This window comes from Poecilia latipinna, unplaced genomic scaffold (genome assembly GCF_001443285.1).
Source record: "Poecilia latipinna isolate Pla-1442-1.1 unplaced genomic scaffold, P_latipinna-1.0 Scaffold1109, whole genome shotgun sequence".
Classification (NCBI taxonomy): domain Eukaryota; kingdom Metazoa; phylum Chordata; class Actinopteri; order Cyprinodontiformes; family Poeciliidae; genus Poecilia; species Poecilia latipinna.
Window position 1 is genome coordinate 14,726 of NW_015113725.1, and position 22,409 is coordinate 37,134.

Consider the following 22,409-nt stretch of genomic DNA (forward strand, 5'->3'; position numbering starts at 1 on the left):
GTTATTTTCATTTTATTTCAAATGTACTAAGATATTTGAACTAAAAACTAGCAAAAACTAGACCAAAATTACTCGGTAAGATTGTGTGTTTTTGCAGTGTAGATCCAGCTTCACCAGTGGATGTCATGGTCAGAAAAGGCCAGCAGTAACCAGCAGGCCGTCTTTAACATCCCGTCTCTGAGGGAAACAACTCGTACCTTCCCAGAATGTCATTGAAGCGAGGTTCCAGCTCGATGCTGTACTTGTCAATATAATCGTAGAGGTCTTCTGTTCCCAAAACTTTGGCTATTCTCACCAACTGCATGAGAACAAAACAAACAATCTTGTCAGTAGAGAAATAAAAAATAAACCTTGTTGATGAGAAAGATAAGCTTCAAAATACATGTGAAAATTACAAGAATTATAGTGTGGGCAGTAGGCCTAAAAACACCCTCAGAATATATTTCTGAGAATACGCGATATACACTGCAAAAATTTAAATCTGTTATTAACCAACGTTATAATTCCAGTGGTGAACTGTGACTCTCTGATCAAAGAGCAAAGAAACAACAAAAAAAGGTAGTCGCTGTCATCTCACACATCCTGAGGTAACCGCTAACCACTTAGCTTTTGAAAACAGAAGTCACAGTCCAGGTCAGCCACTCCTTTTAAAAACTGTAGTTGTGACAGGGGAAAATATAAAAGCCCCACAAAACAGGAGCTAAATAACGACAAATGAACTGTCAAAGATCAACAACCAGCCGTTTGCTGTACACTTTAGTTTTACTTGAGTCATTTTATTCTAAAATATTTCTACTAAAATGTCTGAATTCTCTACTGACTGAATGAAGAACAAACATGTTTTAACCAAAAATTCTCCAGACACACACACACACACACACACACACACACACACACACACACACACACACACACACACACACACAGGTTTTGTTTATTTTCATCCTTAAATTGCCAAAATTTAAACTTAACTTTACATTTGGAAATTGTAAAGTTAAATCCGATTTTGGCCGACACCATTTTTTTTTTGTCAGAAATGTTGATAAATGTAGCAGGAAAGTTGCTAAGTAGCAAAAATGAGGTGACTATTTACATGTCTGTAAATGTGCAGACATGACCTGGTGGGCGGGGCTAAAGGCCAAACCTCTCTAACAGGAAAACAGAAGAGAACAATGGATGATTTTTAGACCTTTGTTGAGGTAGATAAGATCAGCTTCACATGCAAGTATCACATAAATTAAGGTGCACCCTTACCTTACACTAGAGTCAGCTAAAACATCGTAGAAAAGAAATGTAGTGCACTTTACCTGATCGTAGTTGTCATGACCATGGAAAAATGGTTCCTTCCTGAAGATCATGCTGGCCAACATGCAGCCCAAGCTCCACATGTCCAGACTGTAGTCGTACATCTGCAACACAGAGTGGAAGAGTTAAAGTACCTGAACTGTTTAAAACATGGAACAAACCCAAACATTTCCAACATCACTTTTCAAAATGCCTATTTTTAACTCACTTATATTGTAAACTCGTGGTGCGAAACAACAAGAAGTGATAATAGTTCAAAATTCAAACATATGGGCGGAGCCTGTAGTAATTCTCAACGTTTAGATCAGTATCTGCTTTTGTTGTCCTCCCGTCAAAGGGAAGACACACTTCTTAAGAGCAAAACTAACAACTCAGTCAAAAATAAACCAGGCACTAGTGATGCTTGATGGCACCGATTTCCTTTCCAATCCAATACAGAGTAAAATCGAAGCCGGTATCAACGATACTGATCCGATACTTTGTACAAAAACACTTAATTTGCCTGTTAAATCTGAAAAAAAAAAAAAAAAAAAAAAAATCCTGGCTTCATAAAAAGACCACAAGACATCACTCAAATGTATTTATTTTAAACTTAGAAGTACTTTGACATAGCAGTATCATTTATTATATCTAAGCTACTTTAACAACAGTGGAAAATCATACAAAATATGTCAAAATGTTTCAAACTTAAAAAAAAAGAAAATTAGTAAAATAATACTCCTACTAAAATAAATCCCTGTGTAATTTTTAAGAACTACTACAAAATGAAAGCTGAAACAGATCCATGTCTGACTGAGCAGCAGCAGCACTTGGACATTACATCCTTTGTGCATTACACACTTACCAGGCGGAAGAAAAAGTAGTTCCATGTCAACCCTGTGTCATTTAGGCAAAATCTCAACAATTTAGACACTTTCTAACATGCTCTTGTTCTGCTACATTATCTCAAATGACTGAAATATTGAAAGTGTTGATATTTGGATTTGAGAATCGATCTTTAGGATTAAAGGTTTGATATCAGAAGTATTGATATTTCAGTATCGATCTGGCCAACCAGCTTTTCTAACATTCAAAAGAAGCAACAAACGGCGCCTCGCTCATCATTTTTCATTTCAAATCTCTGGTTATGAGTTTTTGGTTTTTAGTACTACACAACAGGAAATAGAGTTTAAATGATCATTTTAATTGACTAAAGGTTTTGCTCGAGTTTAAAAATATATACATAGTAATTGCTTTACATGCGTCACATGATGCTCAGTGAGAATCTAGCTGCTGGCTAGGTAATACAAGCTAACATGAAATCCCTCCCTCAGCCGTACCTGGTAGTCCACCAAGAGCTCAGGTCCTTTGAAGTAGCGCGAGGCGACTCTCACATTGTACTCCTGTCCTGGATGGTAAAACTCTGCCAGGCCCCAATCAATAAGCCGCAGCTGCGAGAGCAAAAACAGGACGTTACGATCCATCGTGACGGACCTGTTGGGTTTTTACTGGCCATCCTCGATGTCTGATTATTCAGGTTTTTCTTTAGCGCGTGCAAACCGATTCTGTCTCTTTCGACAATTCAATGTAACCATCATAAAACAGAAACGTATGAAAGAAAACGCTGGTGTTGGTCACACATTATGGAGAGATTTTGGTAGTCTTGTCGACCTTTCGATGCTCGTGATCGATCATGACGTTATGTGGCTTCACATCTCTGTGCATGATTCCCATGCTGTGGCAGTAATCGAGAGCCTGCAGACGACATGGCATAAACATGACGTTTACACACATACAGGATGACGTACAAAAGGTAAATGGACAAAAAAAAAAATACAGCCAGATGTTTTCACCGAGTAACTGATCATCATCATCTTCAGCTAATATTTAAAAATTGCATCATCAGGCAAGCAAAAATATAAAGTTAAGTGGGAATTTTGGTATTTTAAAGACCCAAATGGCAGTAATTTATGTAAGGAAGATAAAATAAGAAAGCATGCAAAAGGACAATTTTCCAAATCAGTTTATTTCAATAATAACAATAAAAAAAAAAAAACTTATTAAACTTTAACAAAAACATCAGCTGTGTGTCTGTGTCTGGTGAAGTTTTGGTTAAAATGTGTTTGTTCTTCATTCTGTGGGTTGAGAATCCAGAAATTTTACTCAAGTAAGAGTCATAATACCATAAGGCCGTTGGCTACAATGCTGACATTTAATGAAATGTAAAAGGCTAGACATAAGATAGATACATTTGACATTTAGTTCTGTCTTTTTTTGTTGTTGTTGAAATGCCAGTTTTTATCTGAGAGGCTGTGATAAAAAGTCAGCCGTTGCTTACGGTTCTAATGGAAATTTAATTTTACAAACGGCAGGACTCTTATCATGGTAGTCAATAAAAATCAATAACTGTTTCATTCCTAGTACGAATAATTCGAGGCTCAACTGTTGAAGCAAACATTATGTTGACTGTTGTTTATGGCTGTTTGACTGCGTCATTTTCCAAGCACACAAAACAAAGCGCTCACCTTGAGGATCTCGTACATGTAGAAGCGAATGTCATAGTCTGTCAGAGTTTGGTACAGTTGCTACAGATCAAAACAGTCATTAAATTAGCAATTTTAAACTGATTACACACATTCATAAAGTACGTACAATAACAATACTCTGCATCATGACAGTTGAACTTATCAAAAAATGAAATCAAAAGACAACACACTCACACGCACACACACCGGAGAGCAGCACATGAAGACTTACAACGTCATGCACCACAATGAAGAAACAGTTAAGTTAAAGTCCTGTTCTCACCTTAAAGTCTGTGTTGTTTACATGCTCAAAGACCAAAGCAGGTGTCCGGGACTAAAAAAAGAAAATCCAGAATGAAACTGGTTTGTATTTGAGTTTTGTCAATTTAAAACCATTTTATCTATGTAGCCGGAGCCTCTGCATAAACTCAAACAGGAAGGGAAGCTGTGGACGTGCAGACACTAATAGCACTGGGTACAAATCTACTGGGATGTTTTTAAGGTTCATTATATTGATAAGCATGGCCAGTCGTTTCCTGGGTGACTAATAATCATAGCAGGGCTCTCTCCGGGAAACATGCAACATGACAGAAATAGGTCAAAACGCGAGCATGGTGCTGTGATTAGATGAGACGTATTACATCACTTCCTGTTGCACTTTATGAAACCGTTTGTGTTTGAGACTCTCTTCTTGATTTGATCTAAATTCTCTGTCCTGAGACCTTACTGGTTTATTCTACCACATAAACACGTTAAAAACATTTCCTGTTGCTACATTTACTTTTTGGTGGCGACCATGAGAGGAGTTTGTACTCCTTCTATCTCAGAGCCTCCTCCTCTTTCTTGCTCTGTGTGTGTCAGATGTTTAGTTACTCCACTGCCTGCATTAGTGATTATAATAACGATCTTTCTGATTGGCTGCCAGTCAATTTGTCAAGCTGCTAAACTCCTCTAGCTAGTGTGGCAAGCTACGGAGAACGCTGCTGCTGCTCATCCAACCAAAACATTTCTGTGTAAAGTGACCAGAACTCTACTTTTCAATCAATTCAATTGGGGATAGTTACCTATTTTGCAAATGTACTTCTTATGAGAGAGCCCAGGAACATTAAGACCAGCAGTGTCCAAACTTATTTTGGCTTGGGGGGCCACAAATTTAAAGTTGTAACCTACTGATGAGCATCAACAAACTAAACACATTGTTATATTATTTTAATGAAACAAGCAGAGTAGTTTGATTTCTGTAGGACAGTGTAGAATCGAAACTTTAAAAAAAAGAGGAAGGTTTGACCAATTAAAAGGAATAAAACAGCAGCAAACATTGTACATTTGTTGGGTTGATCTTTTTTTTCTTCACAATGTATGATGATGATGATCATATTTTAACAACTGAAGGTAAGATAACTATTTGACTGTGGTATAAAATGATGCTATGTTGCTGGAAAACACAGTACTGCCCCTTTAAAAATATGTCTCTGCACATTGTCTGAGCTGGAGAACCAAATTTAGGGCGTTATGGAAACGTCATCGAGGACCGCAAACGGCCCCTGGGGCCACACTTTGGACACCTCTGATTTAAAACTACTTGCATTGCAACCACATAAATCTATCCATAGCCAGGACTCACTTAACCATATACTCACAAACACACATTTCCCAAGCCCCACAGAAAACGATAAGCTGGTGCAAGTGGTAGGTTGGCAACTCTATTGGTACAGCAGTGACATTTCAGAACCCTAATAATAATTACTGTCGTAAACAGAAAAAACAAACCAAAGTGTGCCATATGTACTTACTACGGGGTCCTTTACTATATCGATGAGAGAAATAATATTAGGACCTCCACGCAGGTTTTCTAAAATCTTGATCTCGCGTTTGATTTTCTTCTTCTTCACTGGCTAAAAGAGAAATCGTTAAGCAGCGTTAGAAAAATCAGCCTTTCACTTTGTTAAGGCATTGTCCCGGTAGGGCTTACCTTTAGGATCTTTACCACCACCTTCTGGTTGTTGGTGATGTTTATTGCCTCGAACACTTCGCTGTACTTGCCACGTCCCAACTTGCGCACCAACTGAAAGTCATCTTGATTTCTTTGAAGAAAGAACGAGAGGAAATGTCATCACTTTTCTCGACGAGGACTTTGAAAGTGTTGATCATAAAATGCCCCGAGTCATTTACCCCCATTCCACAACATGTGACTCATAGTCCCAGTATTCCCTCGGGCGATGAGTGTTGACCTCTGTGTACACTCGTGCCCGGCTTGGCAAAGGCCCCGACATGTCCGACAGCTTGGCAGTGGCAGCTTTGGCTTAGGTATGGCTGGAAAGAAGGGAAACGGGGGCTGGGTGGGTGACGGGTTTGCCTGAGGATGGGGAAGGGGAGGGGGTGAGGTCCCCCAAAGGTACAGTGGAGTAACTGACAAAAGATGAGAAAAAAGAGTGGGAGCAGAGTGTTAGAATGGACTAGAAGAGAAAATATTCAGGTCAGTTCATCTACATAGCACCAACACACAATAAACGTCAAACAAGTCATTTTAATTTTATAATTCAATCACAAACAAAGGATCCTAATACAAATGGGAACAACATGAAGACAAAATACGTTTTATGCGCGTCACGTTTAACACTGCCGTAAGTGTCCTCATTTCAGGTTTCCTCCCAGTTCCAGCACTGCTCAACATGTAGTAATAAGCGAATAGCGCCATCTAGTGTTCGCAACGGTTCTTTTAAAGCAAACTTTAAAATAGCGGGCCTCTTGTCATCGCTGCGTGCTTTAAAGAGATATTAAATACTAGATACTTGTTATCGCGATAATGGATTATCTGTGGACACGCAGGAACAAAAACAATATTTACTAAAACTTTAACTTCCAAGAAGAAGTCATCATTATTATTAATATAATAACTTGGATTCCCCAGTGTACTTCAGTCCCACGTTGTCAGGACTATGCATGTGCTAGAACCTCGTATTTTGAAAGCTAATAATGTTTTCCTTCTAGCACATGTTAAGGTGAGCAGCAGATTACCGTCTCGAAGCTTCCCCGTTGCAGTAACTGCTAATCACAGGAACACATTTGACGCTCATTTCCAGAGTCCTCCCTGTTACAAGCAGCTCGTAAGCAAATATTTACCCTATTTATCAATCTGCCGAGCGAAGTCGATTTCGACGAGCCATCAGTCCTGGTCACAGTTCGGTCCAATGGGCCAGGGTAGGGTTTCTGCCGTATCAAAGACAAATCTGGCCCACCGCATATACGTTGCTAAATCTTGTAACGGAGGCCGAGGAGGGACAACCTTGTTCTCAGAGGCGAATCATCTCCGCAGGAATAACGTTTTTTATGTGAAAAGACGCAATTCAATTATTTATGAAGAATTACAAACTGAATCCAGAGAAAGCTATATTTTAACAATTTATTAGTAGGTAGTTTTATCTGAACATTCTCTCACAACTGGCCCTATGAGGACATCCATGATGTAGATGTATCCCAAAATGAAATGAGTTTGACACTCCAGGTCTTCTTTCTTGTTCTTAATAGGCTCACATTTTTAATTTTGTGAACATTTATGCTACCTTATTATCACTTTTGGTCCATTGTCATCAAAATGCACAAATAATCACCAAATTGTGCTATATATATATATATATATAAATTATTCCTCAAAAGACGTTTCCATTCCCCTCTTTACTTTTAACAGTATTTACATAGACAAATATACAATGACATTAACATTGGTTGGTAATCTATGATACCTTTTTACTGTTTAATGATTTAAATGCTTGCGGTATGAAAGAAAATGTTATCTTGTTTCTTGAGAATAAGGAAGCAGCTCAAATAAGGATTTCAAGGGAAGAGTACTGTCTGCCATAATCTTTGTCACCTTCCTCATAATTCTGCTTCCGGTGTATTTCACTTATTAGAATAACGCAGGGTAATGAATTAAACCTAATTTATCTACAAGATTAATGCAGTCGTGGACATAAAACACTTTCGGGGATCGGGATAAAGAGACCCTAAGCGAAACAAAATCCGAATCTCGATGAAAGTATTTCATTTTTTATTCACTTAAATTATTTATTTACTTTACTAACTTAAGTTATTTATTTATAAGCCTCTGATGCCATCATGAGAATATCACTCCGCCCGCCAGGGGGCAGCATACGATACGCAGAGACTAAAGGCCTCAAAATGGAAGAATGGAGTAATGTAACATAGAACACGGAGAGAGCGTCATCGAAAGCAATTTTATAAATAACTTAATTTTATGTGTGTTGTGTAATATTAAATCTTCGGAGACACTTAATCAGCGCTGCTGTTGCTGTAGAGCAAGCTGTGACAAACAGGTAACAATAGGCCATTAGCTAGGCTAGGTTCTGCCTCAGGCTAGTGCTAACTCTTGCCGCTACTCAGGAAAAATGGCTATGTAGCTATTTGTTAGGAAAAAGCGTTGTGATAAATTTCCCGAAAAGGTATAAACAAAGGTTACCAAACGTTAACATGTAAGCTAAAATGTTACTGGCGTTACCTTCAGTTGTGAGCGAACAGGGGCTTAATGCGCAAAGTGCTGCTAACCTAATGTAGCCTACAGCTGCTAGCTTTGTGCTTAACGCTTCCATTCATTGGAAGTGTCCTGAACATCCCGTTCACATTTTGAAAGTCAATTCAAGACGCATTGTTAGAGAAACTATAATAACGTTTACTCATAACATTTTTGTTAAACTTGTCTTTTTGTTAAGACGTCACGCAGTTGACCGTTAATTATTGGTTTTGTTTCAGTCCTGGCTGTCAACTGCCAATTATATTTTAAATAAAACGTTTGTTGCCAACAACATCAGTGATGAACAGATTTACACTTTAGTCCTTTCAAGCAGATGTGAGCTATATTCATATATTCCTCCACATAGCTTGGGCAAAACATTCCAGTCAATTTGGACAGCTGTTCTCACTGGAGCTCTGTTTCTACAGTTAGCGATGGAGCCATCAGAGGACACTGGATCAAACTGGGCTTCCCAGGAGGTCAACCCTGTGTTCCTGCAGCAGCTCCGAGAGCTGGACATCCCTGAGGAGGCAGCAAAACAGGTGGGGCAGTACTGCTGACATGCGGACTTCACCGAATAATAGATGTGTACAGTTTTTCCTGACCTTTCTTGTTACTTCTCCTCGCTCCAGGCACTACTGCACACTCGGAACGTGTCGGCTGAGGAGGCGGCCATGTACTACTTCAACAAACTGGAGAATGAGGTGCCCATAAGCTAGCCTTAGTCCCCTGCAGGTACACATTGGTACGTTAGACCCAGTAGAGATTGTCCAAAACCAAATCTGAGTGTGTGTCTGTCTTGGGTCTAACACACAGGAGGAGGGGGGGGACGAGGACCTCTTGTTCAAGATGGTGTTTGTGGTTAACATGGACCTCGGCATGGGTGTTGGAAAGGTAATGGTGAAAAGAAAGCACACCTTCTGCCAATTAAGCAGGTTTTCATCTAAAATTGCTGTTTCTGAGTTCTGAGATCGTTTGAGTCTAACATTAAGTCTCCACGGCAGAGATTCCAACAAGAAATTATTTATTTTTTGTTTGGGAGCTACTGAAGTCGGTGCTGATTGTGTGTGCAGATTGCAGCCCAGGTGGGCCATGCTGCGGTGGGTTTGTACCAGGCTCTACAGGAGAAGAACAGCTGGCGGGAGATGGCCTGGAAGTGGGACCAGAATGGGTAAGGCCCATGCAGATCGTGGCTAATTTAAAACCACAACCTGATAGATTTTTTGTTCATCCTGCTGATATTTGTTTCATTCTCTTTGCGCATTGAGATAATTAGCTTGTAAATTGTATTTTTAGTTTACAACTTTCTGTAAAAACTGTGTTTTTCCCGTCAGGATAGCATTAATATGTTTGTGTGATTCTCCACTCATCATTCCTGTTTCCAAGTGCCACTGTGGCTTTTGGCTCCCCACGTTGGTTTGGTTTGCAAAAGGTGCAAATAACATCAGCAGCAGATTTGGGTTTAAAATGCCATTTTATTTAACAATTGCAAAAGTGTTCCTAGTGAAATTCTTTTCAGGATGCGAATGAGTTTGGTGTTCATAACAGGGCCAAGAAGGTGGTGCTCCAAGGCACTAACGTGGCTCACCTGCTGGAGCTGCAGGCCCTGGCCCTGAGCCTCAACCTGCCCACCTACCTGGTCCAGGATGCAGGTCTCACCCAGGTAGCTGTCTAAAAAAAAAAAAAACCTCAAAATTTTAATAGTGTAAATATCGCAGCGCGTCTTTCTGCGTACATGTTGGAGTAACAACGGTGTCTGCAGGTGGAGTCCGGCTCCCGCACCGTCCTGGCCATCATGGGAGCAGAGGAGATGGTGAACAACGTCACCGGCAGCCTGAAGCTGCTTTGAGTTGTTTGGAGACAAGTCTCTGCAGTGACACACAACCACCAGGAGGGGGCAGCCTTTCTTAGCAGCAGGAGAACTGCAGTCAAGCATGAGCTAAAAAACCTTTCAGAATAATAATTAAAAAAACAAAAACAAACAAAAAAAAAACCCAGAAAACACGTCCTCCCTCAGCACTGTTCCTCTTTCTGTCAGTTTTCCCCTCAGCTGCTTAATCAGACATTCCTGGGAGACCACCTACTAGCAAAACAGTTGATTTCTTTGGTTCATGTTTCTCCCTCAAATGGTAACAGTTTAATACAGAGTAACTGATGGGACGTTCATGTGAAGATTTTAATGGTGGTGTTTGTGTACAGCTGAAGTTTCCTGTTAATATAATATCATTTGTGGTGTTATGGCTGTATTCATGTATTTTTTTATGGCCATGTGATGTGCCATTTTTATCAAAATAAGAAGCTGCTGGTTTTTGTTTAAGGCAAAATGAGTAAATCTTCCATTTTGTTTTCAACCTCCCCCTCCAGCTTAACATTTAAAGAAGCCTCAACCTGGCACCAAAGCTTACCCTGCAAACATTTGGACTTGCTCTAAATACTGCTGCCATGAATGATGTGTTTAGGTTCTTTAATAGGTTCTTTAAAAAAACAAAAAAGTGTATTTGTGGGGCATAATAAAGAATTTATGGGTTGCCAAGCCCATGTTGTTGATTATAGTGTCACAATGTACATTGAAACTACAGTGTTTGTTCTGCAGTGTTAAAATGCATGATACAAAATGTTACAATATGAATTATAAAGTTGACAGACATTTGAAGACTGTGGTATACTATTCATAGCTTTGTTGTGTCAGACAGGTGATCATTAAAACACTTCAACATTACAACCACTCTGGACTTTGTGCTTATTTTACACCCATAGATTACCTGATGACCCATTGGCACTGTGGGTATGGAAAGGTTGTGGGAAGGAAATAACTATGTTGCACTGCCAGATTTTAGTTTTTCCCCGCCCCTGAGTGCAGGGGCCTTTTTTTTGTTAATTAAAGGCATTTACATGCACATTTGAGACCTTAAATTCAGAAAAGCGTTGAATAAGAAGTCTTTGTCCTACCAGTGTCACTGGTAAAAGGCTTTATTTTTGTAAAAGACGTTTAAATTGCATGTTAACAAAATTGAGCCCGTTTTTTTGCTGTTAAATCTGATCACAGATCCTGCAGTTCAATCCGCTGACAACATGTGAGTTTCACTGTATTGTCAACGCCTCTGCAACAAATGACGTCGGCATTTTTCAGCGTGTCCAATCCAAAGCTGTCTCCAAGTCTCATGACATGACAAAAATCCAATCGCGTCACCACGACAATTTACATAATACCTCTGATAAGTATTGAAAGGCGTCGGTTCAATGATCTGATTATTGTGTCGCCTTTCTACAGTGTGCCAGAATGTAAGATGAAACACATACATCCTTTCTGTAATTTAGAGCCGAAGGACACCATGTTCCTCGGCCAACCTCAGAAAATTCCTCTAAAATCTTACTGAGCCACTCGTTTCCGTCCTGTTTATTTCTGCAAAGGGGTTACAAACAGTCCAAAACAGGAGAGATGGCCACTTTCATCGTCCAGCCACTCAATAAACACACACAACGCCACATGTAATACTCCGTTGAACTGACAAACCGGTAGGTGGGGCTGACCTAGTGGGCGAACCCTGCCTCTTGGAGCCCTGAAACTGAGCCCAAGAGACCCCGTATGGCTAACCATTACCATTATGTATCAACAAGAGCGATCCTTCCGAAAGAAATATATCTTATAAACAAAAAGAAGTAATCCCACTATAGAAATGAAGTTAGCTCCGTTGGAATGTTATTTTTATAAAGAAAATGTCCCGCATCGTGGTAGATATAAATCCTTTGCTGAGCAGAAATCTGCCTTGCGAATCCAGTTACTCATGCTCCTCTCCGTGTGCTTCACCACTCTAATACAAGAGAAAACAAGTTCCTCGCTGAAGCCGTACTCGCCCTATTTTACTCCGCAAATGGAAAGAAGTAACCGACAGCTTCATTCGCCAATGGCTTCAAGGTATTTCGGGTAAAACAAATGAGCCGCATATTACTGTCGAATCAATGGCAAGAGGCGGGTCATCTGGAAGGGCCGCCCAAACAGCATGCCCCTGCACGGCCGCCTGGGAAGCCCCGTGGCTTGATTGTGTGTCAGTTTCGATGGTGCCTGTGGTGAATACCGGCGAGGAGGGGGATGGGCGCTTCGGTGAGCGTAAGGACCCGACACAGAATCGGAGCCCCGTATCACATACAGCAGTGTATACCCCATAATAAACAGCAACTGTAAATATACAAGACACTAACATTATTGGAATTGTTCACCGGGGATTTATAAAAGACACCAATGGATGTAGCGCACCTGAACAAGACAGGGGATTTAACTTTCCGACATTTTTTGGGAGATACTGAGAACTTTGTTTCTTACCCTTGAAGAGGGAGCTACTTGTAAGGGCAAAGGATACAGGAGACTCCGAGGCGGATATCCAGGCCTACTGGTCTAATTGGAATTAATGTTGGGATACTCCAAGGACTTCCATAGTACATTATCGTTGCCTTGTTTTTAAGGAATTTGGAATGACTCTTTAGGTAAGCACTTTGAATATGTAATATCTTAATGCACGTATAATAGTTTTTACCAAGATCTGAAACAAATCAACCATGTTTTCTGTGCCATGACTGCTCGGCTAACTAACTTAGCAAGCAAATAACCTGCCTCCACTGAAGTTTCTTCAAGCAAGTTGCTTGTCTTCACAGTATTTCGAGCATTTCTCCAGTATTTCTATATTAATGTGAAGTGTTTAGCCAGCTGAAATGGGAAGTAAAATAGATGTTATGCCTTCCAGGGGCGCTTTGGGCTGTGACTGGAATGGTCCTCTCTTGGCTGTTTGATCAGTCCCTCGTGTTGTTTTTTAGTTTGCTTCCATCGTCACAAATTATTCTTTTTGCCAGTTTTTCAAATATACAGCGTTCAAATATTTTGAACAATCACGGTTCGGACGTCACATTCAAATTATGCAACTTTTATGTCTTTAAACATTTTTGGTTAAAATATGTTTGTTTTTTTCCAAACCTAAAATCAAAATTAGCAGTGTTAGTCGAGTGAATTGTCTGTTTTTGAATTACAGCCAGTAAAACTCAAAATTAGTGCAAACTTATACCATAATATTGAATGTTTTTTCAGTAAGTTTCTTTACTGTTTCCACAAAGGGACGAGGCATTACACCATTACAGAGTCCAAACAGCGTTAGTTCTACAGTGGCTAACCTGTTTGTATCTTTTTAATATTAATGTAAAGCCTTAGGATGTTGGATGTGTATTGCGTTTATTATGTTTGCTAGTTCACAAACAGGCGACGCAGGTTAAACGTTAAGAAGGTTACCAAAGTAATATTTAATGTCCCCGGGTCTTGACAACAGGGTGTTAAATGTTCTTTAGGTGTTCAATATGTCGGAGTTTTAGAAAAGAATCCTTGACCCGATCTGCTGTTGGATCTTTCTCGACGACTCTTAGCCTAGCTGCTAACTGCATCTAGCACAGCAGCCGGGGCAACAAATGTTGCTAGCCCTTAGCTAACTTGGTGAATGTTCTTCCGCTGCGTGTGCTCTAAGATTCAGTCCTTAACCAGCACACAGTATGCATTCCTATCCTTATTTTCTACATTATCGTTGTAGTGATGTAAGGTTTAATGCGGCCTCGTCGTGGTGTTTCGCTACATGATGTGAATCTGTCTTTGGCAATACTGTCGGTTTCAAAGTCAACTATTTGCCACATTTATAGTTTTTATCTAGTTAATGTTCTTTTTAGAACGCATGTGTTTAGTGTTGAGAAGGCCAGAGCTTTTGGTCTATTTGCTCTGCTTCACCTCCCCCACCAACCAGCCAACCCCCAGCCTCTGTGGCGGTTGAGAGAACTGGGTGATATTATAGTGGAGAGCTCCGTATTCCATTATTAAGCCTCCATATTCGTTGTTTCAGAGTGAGGAAATATTGTAGGGCTGCTGTTTCTGGGTGCATAGGCAGCTATAGGATGTTTTAACTCGAGCTTTATTGAAGAAGTGTGCAAACACGTTATTAATTATACATTTATCCATCTCAGCTTTATATGGCCTTAAAGGAAGAGAAAACATCCCGTTTTAAACTCTTTAGGATTAACTGTAGCAGGTATGTTAGCAAAACCATTGCATATGAAAACAAATATTTTCATGACACCAAGGTTAGACTGTGTATTTAGGTGATATCTAAAGTTTCTTTAGATAATGCTTTGAAATGTTTTTAATGAATGTTCCTAAATGTCGAGTGCTTTTGAAAAATGTTAACCAGTTCACTCTTTGAAATGACGGATGTTTAACAGTGAAAGGTGATTTTTTTTTTTCTACCACTTAGAGCCAGAAAAATGTGATAGTCATAATGAACAAACCCTTAGGTTTTCTATTGTTGGTGCTTGAATTTGAAATTCTTCTGTTTCCAGTCCACAAAGTGGAAGTAGAAAATTAGCATGTATCAAAATTCTTATTTGTGCATTCTATTACCATCAGCCTGATACAATTGTTTCACATTTGGAATACAAATCAGTGGGAATCATTAGAAAGGAAGTTCCTGTTTGGTTTTTTTTTGGGTTGAGTATCTTTTGTGATGTAATGTCCAACCCAGCCGCAGCCTCTGTTCCAGGGCCTCGCTGGATTACTCCACGTAGACTTGTATTACTCGTTCTCAGCGGTATACACATCAAATGCGCCACTGTTCTCTGACTGGGCCGCTTATCTTTTAGTCTAAAACTGGAAGCATGGCTATCTCGCCTCAGTTTAATTTTTGTTTGCTCTGTCATTAACTCAATAGGCCATATTCAGCTTATCGTTGTGAAAACATTTGTGTCAGTGCTTCAGGATCAAAAGACAATGTCAAGTTGAATCATTAAGTCACCCTTGTTGCTTCGTCACGTGATTGTTTTCCTTCCATCTGAGATTAAGAATAACATGTAAAGCTTTCCAGAACGTCGTTGAACGCCCAGGACCTCGTTGGCTTTTACTTTATAAGTGGAAAAACGACAACATTCCCCTGGCAGGGTGTTGAGTTGAGACTTGGCCAAGTATCTGGTTTGATCTTGATGTGTGTTGAGGACCTGATTGGCGTGTCTGCGGCTGAGCTGTCATTGGTTGGAGCTGACATTCTCTGAATATGTTTCACATCTTTTAATAGACTGGGTGGGCTGCAGCTTTCCAACCTGGCCACTTGGAACCAGTGGTAACATGAGCCTCTTTAACATGCCTCCCCCTACCCTCTGTGACCTGTACCTTCTTGTTATCTTGAACAAACATTGTGTTCACTAACAGAGACAAAGGAAATGTACTCTGCTCTGTTTTTATTGTGGTTACATTTTGGGGCACATACAAGCCTGTACGACTGAAGTCATCTAGCCACAACAGGAAATCTCAGAAAGCTCGTTCTCTCTGAACAAACCTGAGCCTCTCTGCCCACCGTGATCTCCATTTCAGATGCTGATTCAGTCTCTGCATTTTGTCAGCCTGTACTTTTTTTTTAATCAACATATTGGACACTTCTAATATGATCAGCAAGCTAATTTGAATGAAGCAAGGCCAAGCAGTGCCTGAGGTCCGGATTAGGGCTGATAACATGTAGGTTACATTTAGGGGTTTGTTTGGGTATTTGTAATTTGTAGAAATAGTGTCATTATCCACAATAAATGGAAGTCAGAGCAGTGTCCTAATAAGGTTGGCCAAGAAACGTGTGTGTGTGTGTGTGTGTGTGTGTTTGCGCGTGTGTGTGTGTGTTTGCGCGTGTGTGTGTGCGCGTGTGTGTGTGTGTGTGTGTGTGGACCTGTGTACAGGATGTACACCCTTCTATGGGCCTCTGAAAGTTTGGAGATTGGTGGAATGTGCAAACATTCAAGGTTAGTAGGAACACTTTTCTTGCTAGGAAGGAAGTCCAGTGTACCCAACGTGTTTGCATGAGCAAAACAACAATTTCAGCATTTTTTTGTTTTTTTATTATTATTAAGCACTGTTCATCATTTCAGCTGTGTTATGACGGCAGGAACCGTTTCCAGAAACTCTGGTCTGTTTAGTCGTGCTTCCACCTCGAAGACTGCGGGGCTGGCTCTTTGTTTTCCATGTTGTGACTGCCAGGTTGTCGATTTAGAGCTGGTTCTCTGACAGAGAGAGAGGATTGCTCCTCCTCCGTAGCTACAGCTGACACAAGTGTTGCTGCTTCTGACTAAAGAAACAAAATGTGCATTAAACCCACGGACTGTGGCCTTCTACAGCCTGTAACTCAGTGAATCCCATGTTCTGCGGTGGGAGTACTGGTGTGTTGTTTGCTTTAAAACTCGGCCATTTGAGAGAGCTAGACCCCCCAGCGGCCCAGAAACCCAGGAGATTGTATGGGCAATGCACTGATCTCAGGTTCTGCACAGTCTGTCTAAATCCACCAAACTTTCTGGAAGTCTCCGACAGATTTCAGATAAATTGTGTTCATCTCAAGGTCATGTTTATGTCTGGGATTTTCAGTACAAAACTAAAAGCAGCCCAGTATTTGAAGCCATGGATTTGCTGTGTTATTCCACATGGTGATGATGATCATATTGGTCGTGATTGACCCATATCTTCCCAGCTAATCTTGATTTTTCTGTTATGACAATGTTCCCGTCACTTTCTGTTAGCTTTAGCATCGTGGACACCATTTTCTGTGTCATTTCTGGACATTTTACTGGTCCACACATGGTGAATGGTTTGTGCTTGAAATTGAATAACTTCACAAATGTTGCTTTGCAAATGCTCATTTTGGAATGTAAATTAAAGGGACATTATTATTACTAAATTGACCTTTTGAACTTTAGATTGTTAAATTTTTATTACCTCATCAAAAACACACTTGGCGTGTTGTCTTGATTCGTTCATGCATGTTTGAGAAACACTTTTATCCCCCATGGCAACCATTAAGCTGTGCAAACCGCCTGGGTGGATGCAGCTTCTACTCTGAGCTGCAGTTTCCGAGGTGCAGTTTCCAAGCTTTGGAGCCTTGTCCTGACAGAGCAGCTCCTTAAGACTAGCCAGCAGCAATTAGCAAACATATTCTCTGAACTCATTGCAGAAGCTACTGGTAAAAACTTTAATGATAGAACAGTGATGTTGTGATGACTTCTTGATGGAGTTTCTAAAAGAGACATAGGCCCAATTACAAGCTGCTAAATATCGAAGTCCAATTTCTTTTAAGTCTTCTAACTTAATATATATAGCATTTTCATAAGAAGTGAAGATCGTTGATTGTGAGTTATATATTTATAAATAAAGCATCGCCACATGAAGATGTGATGGTCAGCACTAAGACACTCCTCCTGGCTCTGATTGGTTGTTCTAGGTAGCACTGCTTTCTCATCTGCCTCTGGGAGAAAGCAGAGGTGCTCATTTTTTCATATTATCCGTCTCATGCCATACTGACATAATGACAGTTTCAATAAATACATTAGTAAAAAAAAGATATTTTTTTTGTAGAAGTTGCATACTGCAGCTTTAAGCAGAGTTGTTATGTGGAAGAGATGAAGCCCAGGAAACCAAACGAGTAGAGACAAGAGAGAGCAGCTAAAATGATAAGATGAAAAAGAAACAACAAAGCTCCTAAATAACAGTCTTCTCCTCCCCTCACCTGTCTGTCCTCCTCTTTACCAAGGTGTATAAATTCCCCCAATGTGAAGAAGCATATCGGGAGGGAAATTCCCAATTTCAGGGTGTTTGTGTTTCATGCTGGGGTTTAAGCTATTTCACAACACCTGACATTTGTGGACTAGAAGGAGGAGTAATAAAATTAACTAGCAACATGTACTTCAGTCAGTAATATACATTTTCATGAAGCAACATTACATCCGGTGATTACTTTAAAGTATGAATGAATACTTTCTTATGAAGGCTGGGATACAAACCTGAGGAACACTGCAGTGATTAGCAAATACGAGCAGTTTTGGGGGCTTTAAGCATCATTGTTCTGAATTTATTATGAGAGCAATTAATCAAAGTTCTTATTATAAAACATTTGTCTCAGTTAAGTGATAAACATAAATGCCCACCCGGAGCTTCAATCTACGGTACATATTGAGATTCATGCCTCATGTCACCCATTAGCATCATACCTACACTTACAATGATTCTTGGTACAATATTCAAATTGACAACCTTTAATTAATTTGCTATCTAACAGCAAGACCACATTTTTGTTTTACAACTGGATATAAATTGAACCAGTAATGATTAAGAGTGAGAACTATGATCTACAATCCAACAATATGTAGAGAAATTCGTCCATGTGCTTATCTTTAGTAGCATTGATTATTGCAACGGTGTCTTCACAGGTCTAATCAGTTCTAAAGTCCTTCCTCTGGCTCCCTGTAGCAGTGGAAACTACAGGAAACGAAATGTTCTTGTTCAAATTACTGAATGTCTTGGCACCAAAATAAATGAAAGACTTGTTGTATCAGCATTCCAGATCACTCAGGTCTTCTAGTCTACTCTGCATCCCCAGAACCACAACCCAACATGGAGAAGCAGCATTCAGTTTTTACACTCCACTAATCTGGAACAAACTTTTAGCAAACTGCAAAAGGGCCGAAACACTGAGTTCCTCTAAAGTGGACATATCATGCTTTTAAATCCTTCCTTTTAACATTTAAATTATTCAGTAGTGGCCTATGTAAAGTGGAACTGCAACATGTTGGTCTGAATTCCTCTTGGTTTGAGATTCATGCTACCTTTTTTTTTTTTCTTTTAAACCTCTGTTCTGATGTGCTGACCTGTCTCTTTAAATGAAACTCAGGCACTTTATGCCCCGCCCCCTCCAGGTCCCGCTTCACCACTTTTTATAGTTTGATAGCAGTTTGATAACTTATTTCCAAATTTACTTAAAGATGTCAAACTATGGAAAACTTGTCCATCCTGCCTCACATGCTGGAGTCATAAAACACTACCACAGTAAGAATGAACTCTCCTTGTAAATGAGGCCTCAACATAGTTAGCGAGTTAGCTAATGCTAGCTCCAAGAACATCACTGTATGCATTTGGATCATGTTCCCCAAGACAAAACCGGCAAAAGCAATGTTTATGTAATGACACTCGGTAACTAAAAGCTAGCATGCAACGCTAACATATTGCTTCTACTAGCTAAACATCTCCCAGATGTCAAATCTACACGATAAATTCATGTCTAAAATAAAGTTTATTGTCATTGTAGCATTTTGTGTCAACTTCTGCTTTGTGTCTCTCATTTTCATAGACAGACACACCAAAGCATTGAGACAAAGGTTAAGTTTACACAAGATCCCTGAGTGGAAATTGCTGGTATTTTCAGATGTTGTTTGGGAAAAAGTTCCACGTTTAGATGAGACTGCCAAAGCACCTTGAATCCATTGTAGTTCCAATGCCAGGCCACTGTACGGCGCTGTGATTTTTATCATATCGTTGAATGTACAATGCGCTTTTGACCCTTAGCTTCCACCTCATTTAGAACTAACCCTTCTCTGCCTGCTATGAACCAAGTGCCACATAGATAGTTCTTATCAAGAGTTGTTGAACAGGTTAAGTAGTTCACACAATGCATCGCTATCCTTCATTGTTTTTGTTGTTAGTTCCTGAAAGGTTTCTCTCATGATACCTGGTTTCAAAAAGTCCCGGTGTGAGAGACCGCGAGATCACAGGTGGCCGGATCACAACAAAATCGTTACGGTTTTACCAAAGCACGGCGCCGTGTAAACAGGGCAAAAATCTATCGGTAAATCCCCCTTGATCCTGGTGGAGTTTGATGATTCAGTCGTCCTTGAAGTGCTTCATACAAAAAAAAGAGGATTTCCTCCACTGATGTGAGAACATTGCTTGGATAAATAAAGTTCTATAGTGTGGATTAATACACCAACCAGCTGAACATTTTCAAACAGCTTCTGCATCTTTGAACTTGGACTCCAAAATTGCTGCGAGTAATAAAAATGGCGGATTTGTGAAATTACTTAGGTGGAAGTCCATGACCTTGTGCATAAATACTGATGTTATTAAAAATGCAATAATTACTAGAGAAAATGACCCAAACTGAAAATAAAGATAGTTATTCTGCACCGTTAGACACTAAATTCAACTTTTCTGCCTCCGAGAGACACTACACTAAATGGGTTTTACGTGATGAGTCCCCTTCAAATCAAGATTTAAAACTCATTCGTTTAGATCTGCCTTTGATTAATAACTGGAACACCATAAACTGTGGCCTGGTTTTTACTTGTCATTTTTCCTCACTTTACCACTGCAATTTAGTTTTTTTTTGCCTGTTTATTGTTTTATTTTCCTTTCAATCACGTAAATCGCTTAGAATTGTTTTGTCGCTGAAAATGTGCTCAACTAATAAATTAATCTTTCCTTCAAATAACAAATTTAAACGTCTGACGCTGTTGTCTCTGCTTGTGGAAACACCACAGTCTGGATGCTTCTGTTCCAGCATTACAGATAAAGTGAACAGTTTTTCCTCCTTTAATCTGGTTGTATTTTCTTTACTTGAACCCTGAACCGTCCAGAAATCAATACCAGTGCTCTGACAGAGCCATCCTCCTCCTTGGTTGTGTGAGTAAATGGGTGTTGCACCTGTGGTGGTTGTGACTATTTGACCATCTCACTAGGAAAAGTGTAGGCATTAAAACACTTTTGCCTTTCCTGCAGCCTGGTCCCTCTGTATTGCGCTGGTGATAATTATGCTGTTATATCTGTGCCGCTGAACGTGCAGTGAGACTGATGTAAGTAAATATATCCATGTGAACAAACTTTGTGCGTTTAAATATCACACACACCTGCTCGATAAGTGCTCTGGCTCTTGTTGGACCGCTTCTTAAAAATCCCCAGTTTGACTCTTCAGTTTTATCTAATTCTAGATATTTCTCATTTACTTTCTCTTTCCAAAATTTGAGAAAGAGAAAGTAAACTTTATACGACTGCGATCTTAGAATCAAATGACATTTTTGAAAAATATCAGTCAGGATCAGATTGAGACGCAGTACAGAGACCACCTTGTTAAAAATACATGATATGTCTGTTGACAGTAAACGTTCTGTCGTTCTGGTTCTTTTGGACCTTACAACTGCCTTTGATACGGTGGACCAATCTGTCCTACTGTCTCGTTTGAAACTCTTTGTTCGTATCCGTGGCTCTGCACTGATGTGGCTTACTTACTATCTGACAGATACATTCTGTGTGGAGTGCCACAAGGCTCCATTCCTGGTCCCCGTCTCTTCTTTTATATGTTGCCATTAGAGGAAGTTATGTCTGCGCACAAAGTGCCCTTCCACTGTTATTCAGATGACTTACAAATGTATTTGTCTCTTAAGCCAGGTATGACTAATGTGTAATCTTTTGTAGACTAGATGATAGCTGTTAGCCAGTGGCTGAGTAAAAAAAAAATTTTATATTACCAAAAGATTGAATGTATTTCATTTGGTGAGTTTCTGACACTTAAGTAAAACTGTCAGAAACCTGACCAGGAGTTGAAATTTAATAAACAAATTGACTCTGGAGTCAAATCCAGCTTTTTATCATCCGCAGACCAAAGTTAAATATTTTTTTAAATTGGATTGACTTAGAGAAGACCATTCATTGTGTTTGTTTAGTTCTAGACCCAATTATTTTAATTGGATTTATATTGGTCCCTGTTGGCCTCCACCTGTGTCTCTGGAGTTTTTGACAAAAAAAAATTAGACTGAATTCTGTTTAATGCATTTGAGAAATTAAAGAACATGATCCTCACAGTGCTTCCTGCTTTGTCCAGATGAGAGTGGGTTTGTTATCCAGGAGTATGAAGGCATCTTCAAGTCCAACTCCTCTGAGATGAGGAGACTGCAGGACCTTTGTGATGTGTAATGTCAGGGCAACAGGTCTATAGTCGTTGATGACTGAAGGATGAGTTTTCTTTGGTACCAGAACAAGGCAGGATGTCTTCCACAACAACTTCCATCGGGTTAAGATAAATTTGTGGAGATGTTTTAGAATCCCACAGAGATGAAAGTCCTCTGATCAGGCCTTAGGACTGACACCATCTGGACCTGCACACAACTGAAACTGAAAGTTGTGGCAGTTTTGACTTTAGTTTAGCCTTGTTCCAGTTAATTTTCTCCAGATGCCTCTTCACTTAACTTCTAGAGACAGA

General features: G+C 39.8%; 3 protein-coding genes across 13 annotated transcripts in view; 2 read left to right on the plus strand and 1 right to left on the minus strand.

Annotated features, from left to right (window-relative positions):
* LOC106959688 (casein kinase II subunit alpha) overlaps positions 1–8,562 on the minus strand; it is a 15,511-nt gene extending 6,949 nt beyond the window's left edge. For 3 of the 5 annotated variants that reach the window (XM_015052421.1, XM_015052425.1, XM_015052424.1), the window contains exons 1-10: positions 6,933–7,105; positions 5,982–6,218; positions 5,782–5,893; positions 5,603–5,704; positions 4,093–4,143; positions 3,810–3,869; positions 2,956–3,039; positions 2,625–2,735; positions 1,308–1,409; positions 198–298 (exon numbers count right to left, since the gene is read on the minus strand). In XM_015052421.1, coding sequence (XP_014907907.1) covers positions 198–298; positions 1,308–1,409; positions 2,625–2,735; positions 2,956–3,039; positions 3,810–3,869; positions 4,093–4,143; positions 5,603–5,704; positions 5,782–5,893; positions 5,982–6,082 — 824 coding nt within the window. In that variant the 5' untranslated portion in view covers positions 6,083–6,218; positions 6,933–7,105. Of the gene's footprint in view, positions 1–197; positions 299–1,307; positions 1,410–2,624; positions 2,736–2,955; positions 3,040–3,809; positions 3,870–4,092; positions 4,144–5,602; positions 5,705–5,781; positions 5,894–5,981; positions 6,219–6,932; positions 7,107–8,325 lie in introns of those variants that run through there. The other 2 variants (XM_015052422.1, XM_015052423.1) reach the window with 2 other exon arrangements.
* LOC106959689 (probable peptidyl-tRNA hydrolase 2) lies at positions 7,954–11,053 on the plus strand. 2 transcript variants are annotated; one of them, XM_015052427.1, is made up of 7 exons: positions 7,954–8,143; positions 8,766–8,879; positions 8,970–9,041; positions 9,154–9,231; positions 9,411–9,508; positions 9,886–10,000; positions 10,100–11,053. In XM_015052427.1, the coding sequence occupies exons 2-7, from the start codon at positions 8,772–8,774 to the stop codon at positions 10,184–10,186; spliced, it is 558 nt and encodes a 185-aa protein (XP_014907913.1). In that variant the 5' UTR covers positions 7,954–8,143; positions 8,766–8,771; the 3' UTR covers positions 10,187–11,053. The 2 variants fall into 2 exon arrangements, with proteins under 2 accessions (XP_014907913.1, XP_014907914.1); XM_015052428.1 differs by having other exon boundaries at positions 9,157–9,231.
* A 1,342-nt stretch (positions 11,054–12,395) lies between these two features.
* setd5 (SET domain containing 5) overlaps positions 12,396–22,409 on the plus strand; it is a 42,388-nt gene continuing 32,374 nt past the window's right edge. For 4 of the 6 annotated variants that reach the window (XM_015052419.1, XM_015052417.1, XM_015052418.1 and 1 more), the window contains exon 1: positions 12,397–12,819. The gene's annotated coding sequence lies outside the window, so the exon portion shown is untranslated. Of the gene's footprint in view, positions 12,820–22,409 lie in introns of all 6 variants that reach the window. The other 2 variants (XM_015052413.1, XM_015052414.1) reach the window with 1 other exon arrangement.

Excerpts from the sequence above, each read along its gene's own strand:
- LOC106959689 (XM_015052427.1), top strand. The coding sequence starts at position 8,772 with ATGGAGCCATCAGAGGACACTGGATCAAACTGGGCTTCCCAGGAGGTC. Across the intron at positions 9,042-9,153 it reads TCAACAAACTGGAGAATGAG|GAGGAGGGGGGGGACGAGGA; the intron begins GTGCCCATAAGC and ends TCTAACACACAG. Across the intron at positions 10,001-10,099 it reads AGGATGCAGGTCTCACCCAG|GTGGAGTCCGGCTCCCGCAC; the intron begins GTAGCTGTCTAA and ends CGGTGTCTGCAG.